The 25,073-nt window shown below is 34.4% G+C and overlaps 1 protein-coding gene across 2 annotated transcripts in view; it reads left to right on the top strand.

Moving 5' to 3' along the window:
- The first annotated feature begins 1,895 nt into the window (after positions 1-1,895).
- Positions 1,896-25,073, top strand: part of LOC118194155 (acid-sensing ion channel 4-A-like) — a 65,160-nt gene continuing 41,982 nt past the window's right edge. Inside the window, exons 1-4 of one of the 2 annotated variants that reach the window (XM_035365345.2) lie at positions 1,896-2,029; positions 5,014-5,339; positions 8,154-8,259; positions 14,445-14,551. In XM_035365345.2, coding sequence (XP_035221236.1) covers positions 1,967-2,029; positions 5,014-5,339; positions 8,154-8,259; positions 14,445-14,551 — 602 coding nt within the window. In that variant the 5' untranslated portion in view covers positions 1,896-1,966. The remainder of the gene's footprint in view (positions 2,030-5,013; positions 5,340-8,153; positions 8,260-14,444; positions 14,552-25,073) is intronic. The other variant, XM_035365346.2, reaches the window with a different exon arrangement.

Genomic DNA, 25,073 nt, shown 5'->3' with positions numbered 1-25,073 from the left:
CCTTGGCGAAGGAATCCCTCCTTTTAGGCAGATAGTCCTCGAGAGCTTTGCCGTAATCAAATAAACCAACCAAATTTTCTTCAAGTGACTGGCCAGCACAGTTCAGATGATAGCAACTTCAGAAAGTCTCCAGAGATTGTGATTTGTTCTGGTCGGGCTCTCAAGAAACCCCGGGAAATGTATAAGACTTAAACTGAAGTTTTAATCCACTGTTTTGAATAGTTATGCAGTAACTCAAAAAGGGGAAAGATATGTTACAGATTGCATCATTCCACTCGCCAGTCAGAGCGAATCAAAAACTGACGTCGGGTGATGAAATGATACGCTTGAATTCTTACGAATTTAGAGGGCTATATAACTTCGTGGCAATTAGACATAGTAAGAAAATGTCTATGTTCAAATGTAGGTTTCCATGTAGATAAACTGTGTTTTGTTATGCATCATAATTCCCTTCACTTTAGGATTTACTGAGGTAAAATCGTGTAGACATTTTTTACTGTAGTATTATTTCAGAGCTAGCCATTTGCGAAACACTCTATATAAAACTGTTATTGTACTAAATGAACTTCAGAAGCAGTTTGAGGACGTGGCCATATTCCGCAACACCACTGCAAATTTTAAATGTGTGCTGAAATGATATTGTTCGGTTTGTATTATCGATGATGACTTGCATTTCATATATTCAGTTTTTTACGTTAATACACTCTCTACAATTCAAATAGTTCTTAATAATGTTCTGCATATTGCAGTTGTACATCCGAAGCAATGCGCGCATTGATACGTAAGCCTAAGTCATAATATACCGGCTTCATGTTATGGCTTATAAAAGCTTACATTCAAAGACTCTAAAACGTTTATTTTGTATTTTACTTCTCCATTTTCTCATTTTTTATTAATGTAGTTTGTAATCAACGCATTTAGCTTACCAACTTCAGAGTTTAATATACAGAGGTGATATGCATACGATTAAAGTAATTATTTTTAAAATACAAATAATTAGATTACAATTAACGTTTCTATTGAAGGATAAATTTATGTCTTGAATTATTGCTTTCAATTTCAGCTTATTTTCAAATGATAAATGATAAAAAATTGGCAACAGCCTTGAGGACCTTACAGGTGACAGTGCGATTTAGCTCAATTCCGCTCCCAATTTTGATGGAGAACACACGGGTCCAAGGGTCTTCCACCTCTTTTCCTCTACCACCACAACCTCTCGAGAGGATTTTCGGTTCGCCGCATATTAAAGTGCCCCCCGCATGCCGAACGGACACTAGAGATTAACAAACATCCATGCGTTCTCCAGAACTCGAAAACGTGCCCTTCGAACCCCGGCACTGCAGTCAACGACGCGAACCACTATACCGGTTGAGCAGCATTAAGCGTTGTTATACATTTTAAAGTTCTTTAAAAATTGCTGTTCTTGATAAAATATCTTTCAGTTTTGAAATTTTCTTTTGCTTCATATAGTTCTCCCATCGTATCATATCCCATGAATCGTTTTCTTTTTGCACAAAATGCGTAAAACATGAAATCCTAAAAACTGTCCCTATCTCATGCCAAGTATAGTGTAGATAGCAGAAACTCATAAAGCAACTAATAAAATATGAGGCTACAAAGTACATTTTCAGTACGAACAAGGGGAATCACTTTTGCATTAATAATGCTGGGAAATTTCCAACTTCCAGGGAGTTGGTTGACAAACACGCAATTGTTGCACTGCGATGAGAGTTGTCGAAACCTTTTTACGTTTCTCTCTATTAGCAGATAACGTAAACGCCCACAGTGAGCAAAAACAAATAAATAATTCTAACAGAACAAATACATAATATTTTTATTTTGTTACATTGCTTTTAACTATGGTATGTTTGTGCATGGTTATTAAGTAGAGTAGCTCGGATCAGAATAGTATTTGAGTTCTTTTTTCGACTCTGGAGCAATTTCATCAGAAGGAAGCTTTGTGCTCATGTCGTTTTTCCATCTCCGCTGCATCACTACTAGCGAACATTTCTTGTGCTCGAAGATGTCAGTAAGTTCTGATATATAGTTTAATAATTCGTTGACCAAATTTTTGTAATAATGTATCTTTAAACTGCTCCTAACGAATCCTTAAACATCTGTTTCTAATTAATTCAGTATATGTAATTTTTAATGTTTTTATTAAGATAGTTCTGTCTTTTGAAATTACTAGTTTGATCTCGAAATGGTGAACAGTTTTATTTCTCAAAACACTGGAATTAGGTACACTAGCTTTCAGACTTTATTTAAAATTATTTGAAAATTACGTTTGTTTTTCGCCGAAAGTTAGAAATGGTTAAATTCAAGTTTTATTCTTGCTCTTGTCATAGTTCCCAAATAATGCAGTTCAAATATACTCTGAAAGATTTCGTAACATCGCATTTCCTTTTGAGTTTAATATTTCCTTTGTTAATTACATCTAGTTAAAATGCTGCATCATCGTCAAAACGTTCTAGTGTACTTGATAAAATAATGAAGAATAGTTTTGCTTGTATATATTAGATGGCAAAAGTTATTACTACATAGCTTCAGACACATATTAGTATGCTGAAATGGATCGCTGATCTTCATTTGAGCATATTTTTTAATCCAATTCTTTATGTATCCTTCAACCGTAATTTCAATTTTCATCCAGCTGAAGGGATTATTAAAATATACAGTGCTGTCACTTTTCATTTCACTGTATAAGATTCAAGCTAAGTTGGTTGCCTTTGGCAACTGGAATACTTGAGAAGTGTGTAGCGACTAATCGCTTACTTCTAAGGCTTACTTACTTACTTACTTACCACCAGCTGAGTTGCTGTACCACCTGTTTTATGACTATCAGCATTTGTACTCAATTGGTAGAGCATTCTGTTGTCGCTGGGCCCAGCCAAAAATTTCTATCGAATATTGATGATGATGATGTCGTGTCTATGACAAAGTACAATTATATAGCTTCGAAGCTGTCAAAGACAGCTTTTACAACCTCGGCAGCTCTATCAGTCTAAAGTAGGTCCACTGGGTCTTCAATGCCGATGTTAAACAATCTGGCCTGGATTGCTGGGCAGCTGAAGATGTGATGGCGAGACAGTGGGATGTCATCTGGGCAATGAGGACAAATTTTGGTGTAACTACGCTGTCCGTCTGCAGAAATCCTCATCCCTTTTAAGTGATTTGTCCTAAGTCTAGTTATGATAGTCGATATGGCTCTGTCGCAGTTCAATTCCGGGATGAAGTTTCCTTTAACTTGACCGATTAGTCTTTGGCTGGCAACTGCATTGGCATCAACGAGGGTTAGGCAGTTAGCTGGCTGAGGAGAATCACGGGATGCCTTTGCAAGCTCATGGGCCTTCTCATTACCAAAAATATTTACATGAGCCAGTATCCATTGTAAGATGCAGGATCTTTGGGCAGCAATTATTTTGTTTGTGAACGTAACTTTGGCATAAGAATTTATTCATATGCATTATATTGAACAATATCAACTGAGTATTGCTATTCACATATTTGAAGGGTTCCTGTGTAATATTTGCTTATCACATTCATAGCAGTGACTTGTGTTATTCACTTATTTACAGTTCGCTTACACTTCACTTATGCATAGCCTTCCTTATAACTGAATGTGACGCTGAGAAATACAAATCAGTGTGTAGAATTTAAAAGTTATGTGTTCATTGAAAACATGTGAAGTTCACTTTAGACAGAACACCATTTTATATCTGTTTGGCATATATTCTGCTGTCGCATATTCTAAGGCTGGTATATATTCTAAGGCTGTACTTGTTCTTACTTCTAAGGCTCTTGTAAGAACTTCTAAGGCTTCGTAAGGAGGTTCTTGTAAGAACAAGTACAAAGAAAGGGTTAATTACCATTTTATCGTACACGAGAAAATTTACAGTTAGCGCCTCTCAGGGTTACGAGAAGCCTCCAACTGCGATTTAACTGAAGACAGAAAATAAGAAACTAATCTGATGCTAACTGTGTAAAAACTAGCCGAAGGTGCACAGAAATAACTGACAGAGTTGGCCCGTATTTAAAGCTCACTGGCAAATGCTAGCAGGCACGTAGAAATACTGCTGAACATAGTAAGATTTGGCTTAAAAAGTAACGACGTACGTGATCCTGCAAACTCATTCTGGTAGGAAATTGTAGGTCTGAAACAAGAAAATAAGGTGAGCTGCCAACAAATGAAAAATAACTAGAATTATTAGGACATTACTAAAATAATCTCAATAATTGTACAACATTTTTAATAGGGGAAATCTAGAGAGAAAAGGTATTCCAAATCAATTATAATGGGTACGAAGTACTCTGTGGTAAAACTCATGCAGCTTCAGCATGCATGTATGTGTCATAGCGTGTTAATGAATTAGTGATATTTAGAAGAATTATGCGTAAAATCAATTGTCATTATCTTTCTGATCCCACTGTGTAATTAGAACATATAACCAATGTTTTTAAATGTGTAAAATTCCACTATAATAACAAAACAATAAAAAATGTTTTCTTTCAAGTAAACAGAAATTTAAAGTAATTAAATATTTTATAATAGTATGTAATAAGTGCTCATTATTCAAACGTTCATGAAAGAGAATACTAATTATCATACTGAAATTCAATTAATTATTATACTGAAATTCAATTAATTAAGTTTATTTTACTTATATAAGCAAAATAATTTTGACACATAATGGATGTATCTTGTTAATGTAATTAAATAACACTGTATGTATTAAATTATTAATTAACTGTATATTGCATGTGAAAATAGGTATGCTGTGAAATTTCTATTTCTATAATAATATCATTTCCTGAAGTGATATTATATTGGAAATTTCTAAGAAAATTCCTTGTGCAGCATTTTAAGATTTGTCATCAATGCAAATTCCTTTTGCGACAACATGTCATCAGATTTATATTTTAAAATTTACTTTCATCTCTGAATATTACGCTATTGAAACACTGTAAATTATACAGAAACTTGACCACTTCATATATATTTAATTGATTTAGAAGATGTCTTCTTTCTTATCTATGCCATCTTTCGAAGAGAAGGTTTCCGAAGATGTTGCTTTGAAGAAACGTTCGTGTCTGAAAAAGTATATCTCCAAAGTCTTCAAGGAGTCATCTGTTACTGTTGTGTCAAGCATCTTGTGCACTGTTGATAATCGACGAAAGGCTTTCAGGACAATAGTTCTACTAATTTGCCTGACAGGCTTCCTGTACCAATGTATTACATTTCTTGGATATGCTTTCCAGTATCCGACAAATTTGGATATTGACATACAGAAACCAGAGTTTCTGGAAGTTCCAGCTTATACATTTTGCAATGACAATGGGTAAGTGTAAAAGCTCTCATGAACTTAGAACATTTTTATAAATTCTTAGAACATATATTGTTTTGAATATATATAGACGTGTAAAAAAGACAAAAAATAAATGGCATAGACACAAAAATATTCAAATATTTGCATATTCTTGCACCCGTGTTTGCAGTGTGGCTGAAGAAATAATTTTATAGCAGGAAAAGAAAGCAAAATTGGCTAGGTAGTGTTAGGTAATTCATAAAATTTTGTGAACCAAGATTCGTGTTATATTTTTAAAAATGTTTCAGCTAAATAGAAAGAAACAATACACAAGTAACTCATGTAAATAAGTAAATTATTACCTTACATATTTTTTAAACTACCATAAAGCAGTCGAATTCTGGCAACCCAAATAACGCCACGGAAATGACATGCTAATACAAAATTAATTATTTGAAAGAGGTTCGTTACTCGAGGTCGTTCATCATTGCTCTCAGATTTTAACAAAGTCGGAGTCTTGGGCTGGGGATCAGAAGTTTCTGGTTCCAGCCTTTGCTCATCTGATGTTAAACAATAGGCTGGCTTCAGCCTGTCAATCGAAATGTTTACTTCTTTCCCTTTGATTTGTAACAAGAAGTATTTGTCCATTAAGTACTTTGAAAGGTCCTTCATAACTAGGTTCTAATGGTTTCTTCACTCTATCAGTTCTTAGGAAAACGTTCAAAGGAAAGGTTCTTAGGAACACATTCAAATCTCTATGGACAAAAACTTTAGGAATCATTTTTCGCTGTACCGCTGAGGGCTTGAACAATTCCATTTGTTTTTGCAATTTATGCAAAAATGTTTGAGGTGTTGTAGAAACTGTCGGTTTATCAAAATATTCTCCAGGAAGTTTTATTGTTTTCCCGTAAACCATTTGTGCAATGGAATATCCAGAGTCTTCTTTTAAGGCTGCCCTAAGACCTAGAAGAATTATTCGAATGGATTCGGACCACTTAATGGAATTATGACATTTAATAGCAGCTTTCAAAGTTCGATGAAATCTCTCAATTTTGCCGTTACACTGCGGATGATAAGAAGTTGTGTGTTGAATTCTGACTCCACATCAGAAGGTTGCGTGTTCAAATCACGTCCGGGTCACTAATCTTTTAATGTGGATTTGATGAATAAACGAAATCGAAACTGATCAGCCAGAGCATTTTATAAGTGAAATAAATGCTTATTTTGCTCTTAAAATAAAAAGCATATTTATTTTTACAGTTTTCATTCTTGTTTGCAACATGTTACTTATTTTTACATAATATAACAAATTTTTAAGAAATAAAGCTTACGAAACGCTAAAAGTAACTACGTTTTTAGCTCGACTCGTTGTTGCCACATGGCGAATCTTAATAACTATTCAAAACATTACATAATGTTGCCACTTAGGAAATCTTAATAATTATATGGAAACATTAAATTATGTTCCACTACAAGTACGTGAGAATTGAGACATTCACATATTTGTTTGATTCTTGCGGAAGGCTAGAAACATTCTCCAAAAGTATTGGGAAATAAAATTACCATCCTTAACAGTTCTAATAAAACAAATTAAGCAAGAAAGAGATGAATGTAATATTTCAAAATGAGAAATAACTAATGAAAGTTCATAAACCTTAAAAGAAGGTTTGCAGTGGTTTTAAATAACTATAACTTATTATATTTCTTTCCGTATTATGATTCTTTTCATAATAACAGTTTAAGCACTCACGCTGCCTCTTCTTCGTTTAAATGGGAGCTTTTAATATCATTCAAATGAAGGCCTTTTTTCCGCTTTTCTTTTCCGTTCTTTTTTGAGCCCTTAAACAAGTTTTAGTCGAAGATTTCTAAAGGCTACATATTTAGAAAAATGAACATATCCCATTTTCACATATCAGAAAGGAATAAAAGTGCAAAATTGTGCCTTTAAAAAATGAGATATTATATTTTGAATCAATATTACAAACGTTTCATAGTAAATTATAATCAAATTTTTGGGATTGTTAATTTCGCTATGATTGTCGGTTGCAAAAACATGCAGTATGAAAATAATCTGTATGAATTGTAGGTTTTGTTTTGTGTATTTGAAAAGTGAAAAACCAATAGTGTATTGAAAAATCCGGAAAAAAATGTGTTTCTAATTTAAAATGCATTTTCGTATTTGAAAAACATAAATTATATATTATACAGAATGTTCCTCAATTAGGGGTTTTATGTTAAATGCTGATACTGGACATATATATTTATTTACAAAATTTTTAAAAACAGTACGCGGAACTTTTTTAAAATTTCCCAACACTGAAAATACGAGATTTCTATGAAAATAAAAACCTAGGACAGGTGTCATATAGTGAAATTTTTAACCATTTAATTTCTCAGTAGATTTTAAAAGATAAACTGAACTACTCTTACACTTAAGGGAAAAATTCTTGAAGATAGTCTTATCAAACAATTTCCCCAAATCCACGAAGTTAATTAGATATAAACACGTAAACACAAATATAATAGTGCCTCCTGTAAGGGACACTTCCAAATAAAGGACTCCTCTATTTAAAAGACAGTTCTGTTGGTCCAGGTTCCTTCGAAGGATCCTTGGATCTTTGATCATTACTTTGAAGGTGGTTGGTTCACAGCTTCGTACAGGTTTAACCAGTAATTCAAACTTTCCCTGGATTCGAAGCCAGTCTTAGAACTACCAATATCCAGCGATTTTACCGATTGGTCGCTGGCGGGCCTTTGAGAGAGATGTCTCTCTTATGCATTGCTTGAAACACGTAACCACTCAACAAGCATAAAATTTTAATTTTGTTTATTTTTTCTCCACTGCAGGATTGTGAAAAGCAAATATTGTGCTAAATATCCCGATCACTGTATATTAGCAGATGAATCTATTTGCAGAAGATATCCAAGGCACTGTACAGTAAACAAGACGCTGGTAAGAAATTTATTATAAAACTAAGGGTTTTCTTGTTTTCATGCTATTACTGATAATAACTGTACATATTGGTTAATTGGTTATGAGTGTAGGCACACCCATCGCGCCTTTTTTACTTAAAGAAGAAAAAGGGTGATTACTGATTAAATTTTGTAGTAAATGTAACTCAGGAGTTTTGTATTTTTAATAATTTATACGCAAATTCAAGGGTTTCAGGGGTCTTTTCATAACATTGACATCAAAGTAATACAGAAATTTGATAGCTGTTCAGATTTTAGATTGTTTCTTTTAAATTACTATGAGTCTCTCCTAAAGACTTATACATTTGGTTAAAAATATTATTTAGAATTACAGATAAAAAGAATTTTCCCTCAATATTCGAAAGGAGTATTTTTGAGTCAGTGCTATAGTAGTGTACCAAAACAAATATCACACTAAAACCAATAGTATAATTCTCCATATGATTTCCATTCAAAGCATATAAAGCTTATGTGTTTGCGTCACGCATAGTGTTTTCTGTAAAATGATAAAGCGCTTATTTTTTTGTGTGCTCTTCGAGGAACACTTTTCTGGTCCTTCAAAAAGGTTTTACATTTAACTGAAATTGGGAAAACATTTTTGAAATCTTCGTTTCAAATCGAATCACATAAATGTTTTGCTTTACATATGTGTATGGTTTTTATGTTGATATAATGCCTACAGTAATAAAACGATTTTACCTTCTTATTGTTGTGTGTGGAAAAAACAAGTTAGTCTGAAATACTCTGAGTTACATATGCAGAGCTCAGTGAAACGGTGGAACTCAAACGGTTTGATACAAAACTGTTATAAAGTTTCCTTAACAGAAACACATGCATATATTAAAACAATGAATTGCCACAAAGCAAGACGTATTCATACATGATCAGATGCGTCAAATTATACCTTCTTTATTAATATTAATTTAGTTTTGTAAAAATCACTCAGCGTAAATGATTTTATAATGCAGGACTTTTCAGTATTAAGAAACGATTGTATCTGCTGATATTTTTTCTCTACAGATAATCATGATTTCATCTTCAGAATGATAAACATTTGATGTACATGATGATTAATTTATGATCGTTTGATGATTAATTCTGATCCTTTATTCAAAGGTTTGAAATTTACTGCTTAATATGAAGTAAAAACTGGAAGAATCTGGCGCCTTCTCTTCTGTCTAAATACCTGATTAAATGGCTACAATAAATAAAGCATTAACCTGTATAAAAAATCTGATGTATACACCACATGACTTCCTTGCAAGAAATATTAAATTATACGCATTTTTTCTTGCATTTCATTTAAAGTTATTGGATTGAATTAAATCTACTTCGCCGACAGCGCATAAACCATAACAGAATAAAAGCATTCTTTAAAATTCACTCTAGTATTTATTTACCATAGCGACACTCTGGCGCTAGATTAGCTTAACAATATTAATAATTATGTAACAGTTAACTTATATAATAATTATATAACGGAAACTAAGTTAACTGTTATATAATCCAATAATTATACAACAGTTAACTTATATATTTCGTTCATATTATAACTCATAATGCACAAAATTTATATAATTTAAAGAATAGAATTATCTAATCGTTGCCACATGTTCTATTCAAATACTGTAATAAAACTAGAATGATATATAAAAGAAATTAAGCAAACAAAACAAAAAAGGAACAGTTTTTCACAGACGATTGAGTATTTCTTGTTTAATTAATTCAGTTCTCACTTCGCGAGAAGGCAAAAATACATAAAAACTCAAAATATTTATATTAAAAATTACGAAGTAAATCTTAAACACTTATTTCTTCGAAAAAATTCCAGAAAGAATTAAGCATGATTTAATTGGCAATAATAAATGAATGCGTTATCTTTGTTGTTGCGAAGCTAAGTTTCTCTAGATTGGCAACAAATCCACTAGTCTCCTGTTTCAAACGTAAACATCAATGGCCGCCATAAAAAAAAGGTTTAGCGGCACTTAGAGAACTTTAAAATTGTTGATAATTCTAAAAATATTGCGTACAGATTTACTAAAGGCATAAAAAACTTAACCGGAAGATAAAAACAACATAATACAATCATTTTTAAAGCAAATAATGTACAATTTACAAACATATAAGAGTAAAGAAACTGAGATCACTGAGCCGGGTAACAGAGTGGATATATATATAAATATATTTATAGATGTTTGGTGCGGCCGATTGCAACCAAAATACGAAGTGCACATCTACATGTTATAGCAGTCCTACATACAAAATTTCAACGTTCTGAGGCTACTCGTTTTTGAGTTATGCGAGATACGTACGTACATACGTTCGTACAGACGCCACGAAAAATTCTGTTCAGAATTAATTTTAAAGCAGTTTTATAATTTTTTTGAAGGAAAAGAGTATTTTATTCTGTCCTTACGTGCAGATATCACGCAAAAACATCGTTAAATTGCATTCGATAGTGGTCAAAATTGATATTTTCGTTGAAATATGCTGCCTGAAACTTTTCGCGATTACAATACTTCCTTTTTACTTCGTACAAGGAAGTAAAAAGTGAAAAAGTAAAAATAAATTTATTTGTAATGTCCCTTTAAGATTTACCAATCATTATTAGCATATTTTATTGTTTGAAATATTTGCGAGGTTTTATGCTTATTAACTAGTTATCTTATTATTTTTGCCTGTGCTGCCACTTCTGCTTTCGTCGGCTTCTACTAAGACGCAAATTAGTTAATGTTTATGTTGTGTTGATGGTTCAAATGTTATGGGAAACGTTATGTTTGCTATACAAAATAAAATTTCTAAGATTAGTTACTTAGTGCAGATTACTGTGCCCAATAAGCAAGTAAATATCTACAAAAATATACACATTGTGCGTGCAATAATCCAAATATTAAAAATACTGGAATTATCCTTCAACTTATCATTCCATAATATCGAAACTGTTTTACTTAGTACATAGTGCCTGTTGATTTCTCCTATGAGAGCGTAATAAATATAATTCACACATTTTTAAATTTTATTTTTAGTAGCTTTTAAGTCATTTTACTAATTTCTTGATTACATATATTATCTCCATAGTTATACCCAAATTGCCGTTAATGCTTTGGACGTTCTTTACTGTGCGCCACTGCAGAGCAAAGCGCTAGCAACACTAAAGAAGCTTATTTCATCTTCATAATGAATTATGGTGACACTTTGACAAAAATTATGGTGACACCATAATTTTTGTTCACTTTGACAAAATTACGTCAAAGGATTCGTTCTTTAAAGCATATATTATTTTCTCCAAGCACGGAGAAGTTGCTCGACATTACGCCTGCAGAATTTCACACAACAGAAAGTGGCGACCGATAGACAATGCCCGTCGAACACGTTATAAGGTATTTCTACCGCTTTCCTAGCGAGCCTTCGTGGTGTAGTAGTCAGCGTTAATTTAAGCTAAGGAGCCAGTCATTAGAATTTTTAATTTACTAGTGATTTGTTACATTCTTATTTTCTGTTATGTAGCCGCAAATGGTGGTGATTTGTAAGCACGAAGTTTGCGCATCTGTTTTAATTTATATTTAAAAAAAGTTTATTTAAACCTTTCTTTTGCAGTATTTTGTTCTTAAAGGCATAACGAGAATTCGCTAATTAGTCTTCGACAAAGGGGTTTAAGAGTGTATGCTCCTAAAGAATACATGCAAACTCTATAACTCAATAAATTTTGTGGAAAATAAGAACTAATAAATTTTGTGGAAAATAGGAATCTGAAGATTTTCACAACACGTTCTTGCTTATAACGTGAAAAGAAGATGCGGCTTTGGGGACGAGGCGAGGAGCCCGTGCCTTGCAGCGTGCAGTGGAAAAATGTGTCTCAAACTGGTTCATTCAGGCCCTGAGAAATGATTATTTCATCGAAGTCGCAGGATAAAAACTTGCTTTTACACTATATAAGTACCCTCGCCCATTGTGTTTTCCCAGCAAACCACTGATTGGTTGAAAGAAAGTTGATGAACTTTTACAGAAATCTTGTGCAGAGGAATACAAAGCGAATAGGAAATCTAACTACATTTTCGTTTATGTTAAGAACTCAAGAATAATAGACGTGTTTATATTGTTGAATGATAGAAGTGAAAATGTTTAGTGAAATTCCTTATCACACTTATCAGTTGCCAAGCGAACGGAATGTTAAAGCCATAATGAAAAATCTGCCTGAGAAAGTACTGAAAACGCAATCTACGCTAACCTAGAACGACGAAATTTCCTGATAATAAAAGTGGAACAATTTACAAGATCAAGGAGATAAATTACAGAGAAACTGCCGATCTACTTCCTGGTGCTAAAGAAAAATAAGGAAGTAAAAGTTATTTTGTACCTAAACAACATATTCAGAGTAAAGTGAAGACTAAAAAATTCTCCCCAAAGGAAAGGCCTACCCAGTGCTACAGGTGTCAGGCCTACGGACACACACAGCATATCTGCAAATATCAAGAACGCTGCTACAAGTGCGGCAAAAACCATCGTACAAGCGACTGCCCAAAAAAGCCGGAAGAAAGATCCACCTGCATTTTCTGCGGAGATGAGCATGTGAGCAACTACCGAGGATGTAAAGCCTATGAAGAGAAATTTACTAAGAAAGAAAATTTAAAGAAAGCTCCTCCTCCCATATCAAAAAGTACGGATTTCTCGAAGCTGATAAACTCTGAAATAGAAATCCCAATCAAGACGTGTAACTCTTCTTACAAGGACAGAGTTAAAGGAAATCATAAGAAAATATCCTCCCCTCGTAAACAGGAAAATATCTCCCTAGACGAAGCCTTAAACTGGATGTTTGACAAGAAAATTTATGAACGCCTAGAAAAAATCATCTCGTGCATAGGAAAAAATTAAAGAAGCTAAATTCCCCGTGGAGAAATTAATCGCCGGATTTGAAGCTCTAAAGATTATGATTGCCTTCGCGGACTCAAATTAATTCAAGAAAAAGACTCATGTTAGTGTGATTAGTGCAATAATTTAGGGACAATTAGACCGCGGGTTGAGCCCCAAATGAACTTCTCTTAATGACTGCTTTTGCATGAACTTTACCTTCTTGAACTAAAATTCAACATGAATTTACTGCTAATCACAAGCTTCCAGCTTTTCTATGCTAGACAGATTGCCTGCCCTGCATGAACTTTGTCCATTTTTGCCTGCGGGTGACCAGCGTGATTACGCCCTATTTTTCTACTATCGTGATAGGCCTAAACGGCAGATTTGTACGAATTGGTCAGAACTCTCAGTAGCTGATATCAAAAAGGAGAGTGATCAGTTTAAGTGTCAATATAAATATAAGTGCAGATTCAGAGTTTAAAAAGAAAAGTTTTTGGTAGCACTGGTTAAACCGTCTTGAGTCTTGATTCTTTCCCAGCTTTCGAATTTAGTTCAAGTTGGCTTTAGGTTTGTTAGCCGTATTTATTTGGAATGACAATCCGATTCACATGAGGGTACGTTTTGTATTATACATCTTATATTTTAATACTTTAACATTGTTTCGCTTAATTCCGCAAGCAGCGGAACCTTTAATTTGTTATTACACAGACTGTGCAAATTATTATATTGAAGAACAGAAACTTTAGTTTTAACCTTCTTACTTTATTGAACAATAAAAAGGGCGCGACAGTTGTCTAACTTGATTCACGAAGCCAGAGTTAAAATTTAATGTAATCAAATTCCGTACATATTTAAGGTTGATTTATTAATTTCTCGTAGTGAAAAGAATTGCATTAAATAGTTTGTTTCTTTGTCTTTTAGAGTATGGTCTGTCTAGTCACTGTGAATTTGAATCAGGCATTTAATGGAAAAGTTAGAATGAGATTTCGCAAAGATAAGCAGTTAGGTAGATGGTCACAAGAAGAGTTTTCATGCTATCAGAAGAGTTTTCATGTTAAAAAATATTTATATAACACCTAATTTAGAGTGACAGTCGTAACATTCTCAACAAAATAAAGGTATTAAAAGGTGGGCCTAATAAATGCGTGAATGGTGCACAAACCAATATGTTTCAAATATTTTGCACAATTTCATAAAATTTAGCATAGAATATTTATTGATTATGCGCAAACCAATAAATATTCTATGATAAATTTTATGAAATACTTGTTTCGTGTAAGTTCTGAACTAATAAAAATTCTGAAATTCTTTCAGGTTCCTAAAAAGGAATACTATTTTGTCGATTTAAACATTACGCTAGATGACGTCAAAGAATTAGGGCAGAATCTTACCGAATTTCTTGTGAGATCAAACGGATTTAAGTAAGTATATTGACTTTCCATTTCTTTGCTTAGGAAATAATAACTTTTACACTCTTTGCTTTTCATTTGAGATTTGAGTTACGGCAATTGACGCTTAGTGTTTTTTATGTAATAATAACGAATTATTCTTGTGCTCAGAAATAGCTGCCCTTCTGGTATAGCCTTGTTCGAGACCAACCTAAGCCACTGCATATTAGAAGAAGAGTCAATTTAATTAAGACACAATAACACGCCGAATAAATACTAATTCAGAAGTCAAACAACAAAAAGAAGACAAACAACAAATGAACAAGATAGGAAATAATGATTAGATAAGATAAGGCTTTCTTATCTTATCTAATCATTATTTCCTATCTTGTTCATTTGCGGTTTTGCAGCTGAAGATGATGGTTCGGTAAAACCATCGAAACTAGTCCTGTGAAAATTTTGTAGGTATAACGCTGATTTTTGTTGTTTGACTTCTGAATTAAGAGTCAATTTAGTTAAGTAATTCAATAAAATATACAGTTACGGTCCCCCACATCGTACTTTGTTGTATCTCCAAATTTGGCACAACAATCGAAGACTCAAGAAATACAGCCCTTTTAGCTTGGCAGAAACTCAGAACCTGATCTCTCGGAAGGTTGTACCTCTTCTCTAAGATCCTTTATTGATCCCTCAGTGGGACTACCGAGAGTTTTCTTTAACTTTGATCTGAAATCCATTGCAAACAAGCAAACTCACCATGAAGACCTTCTTAGGCAACTGCCTCTGAAAATTATTAGTTGCATTCCTAAAGATGCAGTGCAGGTCTATACTGATGGTAGTCGCACAGAAAATCGTATTGGCAGCGGTATCTTCATTATGACCCCTCACTTTGAAACTAAAATAAAGCAACGCAACCCTGACACTTGATCCGTCTTTAGAAGCGAGTTAATTGCGAGTAATTTGGGTCTTGATGCAATTTTGGCTTATGATTGTGATTTTGGGGAACTATGGATTTTATCGTACAGCCGCAGTGCACTACAACATGTTGGTGGTTGGTCGTCTGCATGAGATGAAACCAGCATATCTATTCTGCTCAAAATGAGGGTGATCTCTCAGACCCACGAAGTTCACCTCCAATGGATTCCACCACATGTTAATATTAGTGGTAATGAGGTCGCTGATAAACTGGCAAAAGAGGTAATGAAAATGAAACGGTCACTGGCTCCTCACTTACTTACCAAGAACTTTACTCAAATGAAAGAGGCTAACAAGTGTCGACCTTAAATGTCTTTCCTTTGATAGTGGCAGAAAAATCCACCCCGCTCGTAAAAAATGCTGTGACCATACAGCTTCACCGTATCACATACTGGGTTGCATCGGACTTTCTAAGGAGGACTTAACATCCGATCCCCTCACTGTTATTAATTTTTTTGACTGTCAACAACCTTCTGGAGCTGATCTGACATATGCCAGATATTTCAAGGATAAGCAACAACAACATATAATAATAAATTCCTCTAACTTGGTTAATAAGATTTTCCCAAAAATAATTGCTTATAATATTATCTTGTAGGATGGAATATTTTTGACAAAATATTGCCATCAAGATTGCTCAAAAAAAAAAAAAAAAAAAAAAAAAAAGTAACGAACAGTAACAAGTTTCTAACATGATTTGTTTCTTACCACATCTGTATAAGCATCACAACAGCTAACTTGTTTACTATCACATCTGTATAAGTATCCCATGTGCATATTTTTATCTCTTAACTATGCACATTCTCTGAAAATATAATTTAGTGAAAATATTCAAATACTACTGCACGGGGAAACGGGAATATTGCTATAATATACAGACGCTATTCGTACATTTTAGACGACTTTAGTCTGCTATTAAAACGTCTCCTGCTTTGAAAACATTTTAAATTCAACTCTGTTTCTGAAATGTTATTTATCGTCTACTACTTGAGAATTTTGTTTTCATGCAAAATGGCGCTTTTAAAGAATTAATGGACAGAAGACTATGTTTGTGCTCTTTTCGAAGATAATTATTCGCATTTAGTTTTTAAAATCTGCTCTGAAACTCATGACTTTTCAGTATCTAAACGATAGATATTATTGTCAATAAGAAAGAAAAGAAAAAACTTCAAAGTTTGGCTTCAAGGAGAAAATTTGTTCAAAATACATATCCCCCCCCCGAAAAAAAGAAAAAAATGTTTCGAATGAAATAACTTTAACCGTTTGAATGAAATAACTTCAAATCAACTTTAACCGCGTGCTTGTCACTTTGAGGCACCCTGAATAACAGCACCCTACTGAGGTGTTAAAACACAAAAGCTGATGTATCGCTTAAAGAAACATTTTTTCTCTCTTTAACCCACTTCTTGAAACTTACCACAAGATATGTGTTACCACTAGGAGTTTGTTCTCATCAGCAGCCATAGATATGAATGTAGGTTTAAGGAATTTAAAACTAAAAGACGCATTTTTTTAAATATATAAATAACTTTAAGTGCAATATATCACAAATCATTTTATAAATGATAAAACTATTAATAATGATAAAATGAAAAATGCCTAAATTAAAAATAATGTTTTACACTATATATATATAAATAATGTTTATTTGAGAGAATAATTTCATAGTAAAATTGTAGTATTCAAAACTCGTATCCCTCTCATCTAATCCTATGTATTTCAGGTTTTTTTCGATTTACATCCTTTAGCAAAAAGAGTAAAATCTATCACAATCTACTACAATGTAAATACAGTTTTTAATTGCCGAGTAAAAGCTTTGTTCTCTAAAGTAAAAATAATTGCCTTAGCTAAGAATGCTATATTGCCTATTTGAAAAACTCTTGAAAATTATTTTCTTTCTCTTTTTTATTTGAGACACTATAATAAACATAATCTTCGAATTATTTTTCATACATTTTTGTGTGCTTCATTATCCATTTATTTTCTTCATATGAAAAACAAATATTTCTTTAGCTCAGATATTTAAGGTTCATATTTAAAATTGAAGTTATTTCATTTGAAATATTTTTCAGCATTATTGTATTTTTTCTACAGCACAGAAAATTTTGATTAAGTGAATGTATGAATAGGAACCGTGAGATTACATTTAAAGTTGAATTTTGTTACTTGTAAAAAACGAATTTTTTTTAAAATTTTAAGTTGCCAAAACCTGAATATTTTGTTTAAATAAAGTATCTCTAACTGGAAGTATATGATTAAGATCAACGGTTACGAAAATACAGGCCGTATAAGAACTTTTAAGCGGTGTAAGGTGGTAGGTATATACATAAAAATTGAGACTAAAGCTTTTTAGACATAGGTTATTTAATCCATTAAAAATTTGTCGCGCAAAGTTTCAATTGTCTGTTTCGGCGAAACGCGTAATGGGGTTAGCTTAGTTCGAGGTTCATTTTAAAGAAATTTCCCTTGAAGAGCCAAATGAAATTCGAATTGGACTAATTAATCATTTTCCGCTTCTTAATTTTAATATATTTTGTTTTTTACCTTGTTCAATTGATTAGTATTTTTCTGTGTTTATAATTAACTTTTTATTGAGCATATAGCCAAATATTTTACCAAGTTCAATTGATTTTTTTACTTTGTTAAAATTCCTAATTAGTTTAGCAAGTAGTTTTTTATTAATTTTAAAAAAAATTCTCCTGTTCACACTTTTCATAGATAATAAATATGTTAATTCAACTTGTTAAATATTCAAATATTTTTTTTTTTCCTCTTTCACACTTTTCATAGTAACTAAATATGCTTATATTGGAGTTTTCTCGGAACCACAGTTTTTGGTAACTTTTTGGAGAACTTCTAAAATTTATCTTCTAATTTCCTTAATTTTGCAGCACAATGCGCAAAATTTTGACCTAAATTGGTCTTTTTTCGTTTGTTCTTACAACCTTACTTATAATAATATACATATATATATATATATATATATATATACAATTATCAAAGATTGAAGTAAATATATTAATTAATTGTAATAAATTGGCTAATACTTGAGCAAAAGCTGCAAAGTCATAAAATAATAATTTATTTACTAATGGATTATTTAGTATATTATATCTTTTGAGAAAGTTAGTAGAATTTTAGTTGAATGCAGTAACTTACAAGCATATTTAAAAATGAATCTTGAAAATTTGTTTCTAAAATGAAAAATCAAATATGGAACATGAATAAATTGAAAATGGAAACTTCTAAATATGAAAAACTAATCAACAAACCAAATAATTATCGTCATTGACCGGAAATTGGTTGACTTTGCAAGGGGAACAAACCAACCCCGAACAATTAACAATAATTTGTAAATGCGAAGGTTTTTCGTCTTGACGCACCACGACGCACCGAGAAGATATAAAGCAAATTGGACACAAATTGATATGCATACAGGTTTCGCAGGATATTGAAGAGGAGAAATTACGATTCCAGATCACAAATTTTTCACGAATTTCATTCCGTGTACTCTGGTAGACAGTAACTATGCCTCGCATACAGGTGCGCGAACGATATGCGCAGTGCAGAATTTGAGAAAGGTCATGTAGTGGGGTGAAAGAAGCCGGTTGGTCTTACAGGCGAATAGCTCGACATTTGAGCAGGAGTGACGCCACCATTAGACGATGTTGGCAGGAATGGGTGAACCAAGGCCGCACACAGGGTCAAGAAAGAAGCGGTAAGCCTAGAGAAACGACAGAACGTGAAGAACGAGCAATCGTCAGAGCGGCACTCAAAGCCCCAGATGCATCATTGTCATCGATTGTACGTGCAACTAGTGACCGCAAGGAGCATTCATAGACGGCTCACAGAAAGGAGGCTGAGGTCACGGCGCCCCTTGCACCGACTACCATTGACCTCTGTACAACGTCAAGCCCGTTTGCAGTGGTGTCGGGCTCATTCGCACTGGAATGTCACTGACTGGAGTAGAATAGTCTTCAGTGATGAGTCCCGCTTTGAACTGAACCCCGATGACCAGAGAAGGCGAGTCTGGAGACGCCCCGGACAGCGGTGTGATACCAACCTGACTGTCTTCAGGCAGACAGGCCGACTATTAGGAATGATGGTCTGGAGTGCCATTTCATTTCATAGTAGGACCCCTTTGGTTGTCATCTGTACAGCGGTACGTCGACGAAGTTTTAAGGCCCGTTATGTTCCCTTCATGTCACGTCACCCTTGGCTTACATTTCCTCAAAATAATACCCGCCCCTACACTGAACATGCTTCTACTGCTTACCTTAGTGCTTGCCGAAAATTACCTTGGTCAGCAAGGTCGCCGGATCTCTCTCCTATTGAGCACGTTTGGAGCATTATGGGCAGGGCCCTTCAACCAGCTCGGGATTTTGACGATCTAACGCGCCAGTTGGTCAGAATTTGGCACGATATCCCACAGGGGACATCCGCAACCTCTATCAATCAATGCCAAGCCAAATAACTACTTGCATAAGAGCCAGAGGTGGACAAACGCGTTACTGACTTTTTTCACTTTGTGAAGCTCTATCACTTCAATAAATCATCCAATTTTTCTCAAACTGTAATAATTTGTTTTTCTGTACATCACTTCTACCGATTTTCGTCCCATTCGGATAACTCCTTCTTTTGCGTCGCTTTTTTGTCTAAGAGTGTATATAGAATTCCTTATTAATGTGGCAGTTCCGTTAAGTTTAAAATTTTTTTAATCGTGAGATATTGTTAGCGTGAATGGTAATATTATTTTCTTACTTGAGTAAAGTGTACCCTGACACCTTCGCTTTTAATCACGTTAATTCAAAGTAATCTTTATAAACATAATGAACAGACTGCAATCTTTTCAAAAGTTATTAAATATTAAACAAGTAGAAAAGCTGAAAAAATATTTATGGAAGACAAGAAGGTACAATAAAACGCATAAAAAGAAATGTACATAATATATATAAACGGCCAGAAGACGAATTAATTAACTTAGTGCTTGTGAGTTTTAAAATTGAAACATGTACGTTACTGTTTTCGTCCCAGGATGGAATTTGGAATTCGACCAGGATGGGGACAGAAGGGACGAGAATGAGTTAATGGCAGCCGTGGACATTGAGAATCTATTTTTGGAATGCTTAAAGGAAGTGGTTGTGGAACTCTCTTTCGAGTGCAATTGGTGTCTGTTCAAAATTTGACTTTAAACTGACCAGACAAAGGAAATTAATTAAGTTCCGGCTAATTATCGTAGCGTAAAGAAGAAAAAAGTACTAGTAATCTTCACTATTCACGAGCTGAAAGCAGACTGAGATAATCTGGAAATAGGCCCAAATTTTGGAACAGGAAAAAATAAAATGCCAGATATTTACATTGTATACAATAACTTCACTAATTACATTATTTACAAATGCAACAATGGAGTTAACCTGTGATTACAAATCGGGACTAAAGTGAACAATAATGATTCACCATTCAAAAGTTGAAGTTCAAAAATTCAGTTCAAAATTTTAACTCTCAAAGCACGGCACAAGACAATGAGTCTCATCACCAACAACGCACATCAGCTCTTCCATTCAAGCTCAGATATGTACTAATGACGCCATGGTGGGGTAAATTCAGAACATGATTAGTGCACCTGTATGATTCTAATTTTTTGTGCCACTCATTTCTGCCTACCTGCCTACCAATAGCATACTATGTAATCCTGAGAATTTTCTTTATAAAATTTATAATCGCAGACGTGTTATGAGCTTTTAGGATCAAGGAACGATTTTCTATATTTCCTTTATATTTGCGGTGTAAAACAAGGTCTGTTTTTATTATAAACTTGATTTCTTTCTCTGATTCCTAGCTTACAAAATGCAACAACTGAAATGAGGCTTTCCCTTAACTGGAAATTTGAAAGTTATGGGCTAAATTAATAGAGAGTTTTATAAGGTTAAACCTTCCTGCCTTCTAAGCATGCCTTCGTGGTGTAGTGGTTAGCACTCTCGACGCAAAATCTAGAGGTCCATGGTTCAAGGCATTGCTCATTTTTCCCATCTCCTGCTTTAAAAAAATTCCTAATGTCTCTACAGTTTTCGAAAATCTTTAAAGGATTCAGCATAAATGTATATACGCTGCTGGCCACCCAAATTGCAACACCAAGAAACACAAAAGATATCACAACAAAATTTATTTAGTAGATAACATGTTGACCAAGTATCCAATGATTAAATTTATAGACTTCTGTGAATTGTGGTTCCTTCCAGAATCAGTAGCCAGAGTAGCCGCCATTTTTGGAGATCACCGCTGCCACACGCCTCGGCATTGATACAAAGAGACTTTGGATGTGTTCTTGGGATACAGCAGACCAAGCAGCTTCCGTACGTTGCCAAAGCTGATCTGGTGTGGCAGCTTGGGATATAATCTGGGACAATCCTTCAGCAACCACGGACAACATGTTTTCTATCGGCGAAAGATCCGGAGAGCGAGTCGGCCAGAAAGCAATTCAATCTGGCGATTGATGAAGAATCCTCGGACAATGCGTGCCATGTGTGGTCACGCATTATCCTGTTGAAATATGGTGTGGGCAAGTCCTGAAGGTAAGGAGGGGCAACTGGCTCCAACACCTCGGAGATGTAGCTCTGGCTGTTTAAAGTACCGGCAATGCGTATTAGAGGAGTGCGAGAGTGATATCCAATATCGTCCCATACCATAATACTCGGTGCGGTACCAGTGTGGCGGTGCATAGCACAGCTGTTCAGCATCCTCTCTCCACGGTGTCTCCAGACTCGAATCCGACCATGGTGGTGTTGCAGACAGAAGCATGACTCGTCAGTAAAGACAATTTCATTCCATTCTGCCGTCCACATCCTTCTTTCATCGCACCATTAGCGGCGGAGACGTCCGTAGTTCTGCATCAAGGATAGACGAAGCAACGGACGTCTTGCGGACAGACCACTCTGCTGTAAACGGCATCTAATGGTACGCGCAGACACTGGATGATGCGTTACAAACTGAATGTGCTGTGCTATGGTTCGTGATGTTACTGAGCGATCCGTCACTACCATGTGAACAATGTTATTGTCATCATGTAAAGTGGTGCATTGAGGTGGATGTGATCGAAGACGTCGGTCCATCGTACCCTCCTGCATCCAACGGTCACATATCCGCATTACAGTTGTTTGGTTTCGTCCAACACGAATACCGATATCCCTGAAAGATAATCCACACTCTCGGTAGGTCACTATCCTTCCTCTGTCGAACTCGGATACTTGATTAAAAAATGATCGCTGTTTACTACGAGGCATAATTGATCATTTTTTTTTGAAAAACTAAAAAAAAAAAAAAAAAAAAAAAAAAAAAAAACTGCCGAACTTGAAATCGTCGAAAACTCCAAGCCTTAAACAGCGCTTTGAAGTGGCGCCACAGGTACGTGTGATGTGCGTCTGCACTGAAATTCTAATCATTTGCATATCTCACCTTCGCTAATGCATGTTTTAAATTTTATGTTAATTGCATGTTGCCTTCAGAGTGTTGCATTTACGGTGGCCAGCAGTGTAGTTTAAATATTTGGAACAAAATTTAGCTGTGACTGAAAATGCTTAATATTTCGCCGTTGGTAGTTGCTGTTGCCAGTATAGATTAGGTGGAAAAGCTAATTTGAAGCCTTCGTTTTTCAATGCAAGTTGTAGCGTTGCGCGCCTCCAATTTGCACGCAACCAAGAGGTGACTGTTGAAACTGGATAAATGACAGAGTCTTGTTAAGGGTTTAAGTCCCTTTTTATTCAACGTAATAAATTACAAGTGCGTGCTCTTGACGCTCACAAACTACGCCAACTCGGCGGTAAAATAAAAATAAGAACCTGAAAAGAAACTAATGACAAGACTCTAACTACGAGGCTCTCTAAAAGTAACTAACCTCACCGCGTTTTACAATACCGCTGCTAATTCAGCAAACTTGAAGATCACTTGAACGATTAACAATTCTTCCAGGCAAGCACACAGGCCGAAACGCGGGGTTCTTCAATTTCTGGATAACTACCTCCGCGCTCGTGAAATAAGAACAGCACACCTCGAACTCGTTTCCTTTCTATTTAACTCAGAATACTTCCGCTGATAATTTGAATCCTTGCGCGTTCTACTAAAATTTACATACTCTGGCATTGGCAGTTCCAGGGGAAAGTAAGGCTTGACAGGAAAGATAGTTTAAACTTAAAATAAATGTTAGTTAAAATAAATATAAACCCTACATTTGCCACTGCGAGAATTTGGAAAACTTGGAAGCAGGTCCTACAAACGACCTGTTGTAAGTTTCTATAATTCTGAACTAACTCTCGAGAACCTCGTTTACACAAAAAAAATCTTATGTAACAAATTGTATACTAAATTTCTGTGGATACTTATAACTCTCTCTTCTTACAGCAACTTTTCCTGGACTTCATCATTCAATTTTGGTCTTTTCCTTCCAGCATCTGGAAGGAATAAGTATCAGTATCTTTCTAAATACATTATAATTTACACTTTCTTGACACAATAAATTTTTGTTTTTAAACGATTCGTTTTCCTTAGTTATTGCTTAATTCACATTCATTCAATTTTTCAAGCATTAATTTAACTTTACCCTGGCTCTCCACCATGTGTGGTGTCAAACGGGAATATTCGTGTTTTAGTCTTACAACACTTCCCCTAACCACCATGATTTCTTAGAATTCAACGACCAAATAGACACACCTTACTCGACATTCTACAACTCGATGAGCTACTTTAACATTCTTAAAAATTCAAGTGTAGGTGGAGAACCCTACAAAACACATTCATTCTAACTTCCCCCTCATTCATCTTTAAACATGCAGGCTTTCGCTCTAAAGCATGACTTTATCTACAGTTTAATACTTAAATTTTGAATTCATTGCTTTTGAGCATTTTACTTTTAGCATCTAAAATTTTATGCTTCTAGACTAAATTCTACTTTTATATAACATTCAAGTATTTACGAACATTTACAAAATTTTAATACATATGATTTTTACAATTTACCATAAAATGAATAAGAGAAAATAAATTTTTACTTTACTCATTCTTCGCCAAGCTGGTGGCACTGAAACTAAAATTCTTATTAATACAAGAATACGAGGTTATATTTATCTTCGGCCAAACTTTGGCTTTAACATAACAGAATTAGTCTTTCGACCAACAGAAAATGCTTGTTTTTAGCTTTTACACTTAAAGAAAATAATACTTTTGCCTTAGCTAAATAAAGTAAAACAAAACTAAGTCTCAACCGAGACATATTGACTTTCGTCAAAACATAGAACTTCGTACTTATGCATAACATTTCGGAACAAAAGAGAAAAAAAAAATTATAGAAGATTTTAACTTATCTTTGAGTTTTCGATGATTAAAACTCCGTCATTCTTTTCTGGCAATATTGTTCCCAAGTTATCGGTTTCATGGACGACAATCTTCTCCTTACTGACCTCCGAGTGTCGTCCACATTAGTTTCTCTTTTGCGTCCTCTGCATGCTGGCCTCTTGGCGGAGTAATCGTCGGGTTGTTGTCGTTTCCGTTTTTCCATGGGACGGCTGGTCTTGACGTCCTCCGGTCTGGA

Source organism: Stegodyphus dumicola, chromosome 6 (assembly GCF_044657685.1).
Source record: "Stegodyphus dumicola isolate Sdum_Otavi_A_Nest chromosome 6, ASM4465768v1".
NCBI classification, from domain to species: Eukaryota; Metazoa; Arthropoda; class Arachnida; order Araneae; family Eresidae; genus Stegodyphus; species Stegodyphus dumicola.
This window is presented reverse-complemented; position numbering and strand designations above follow the sequence as displayed.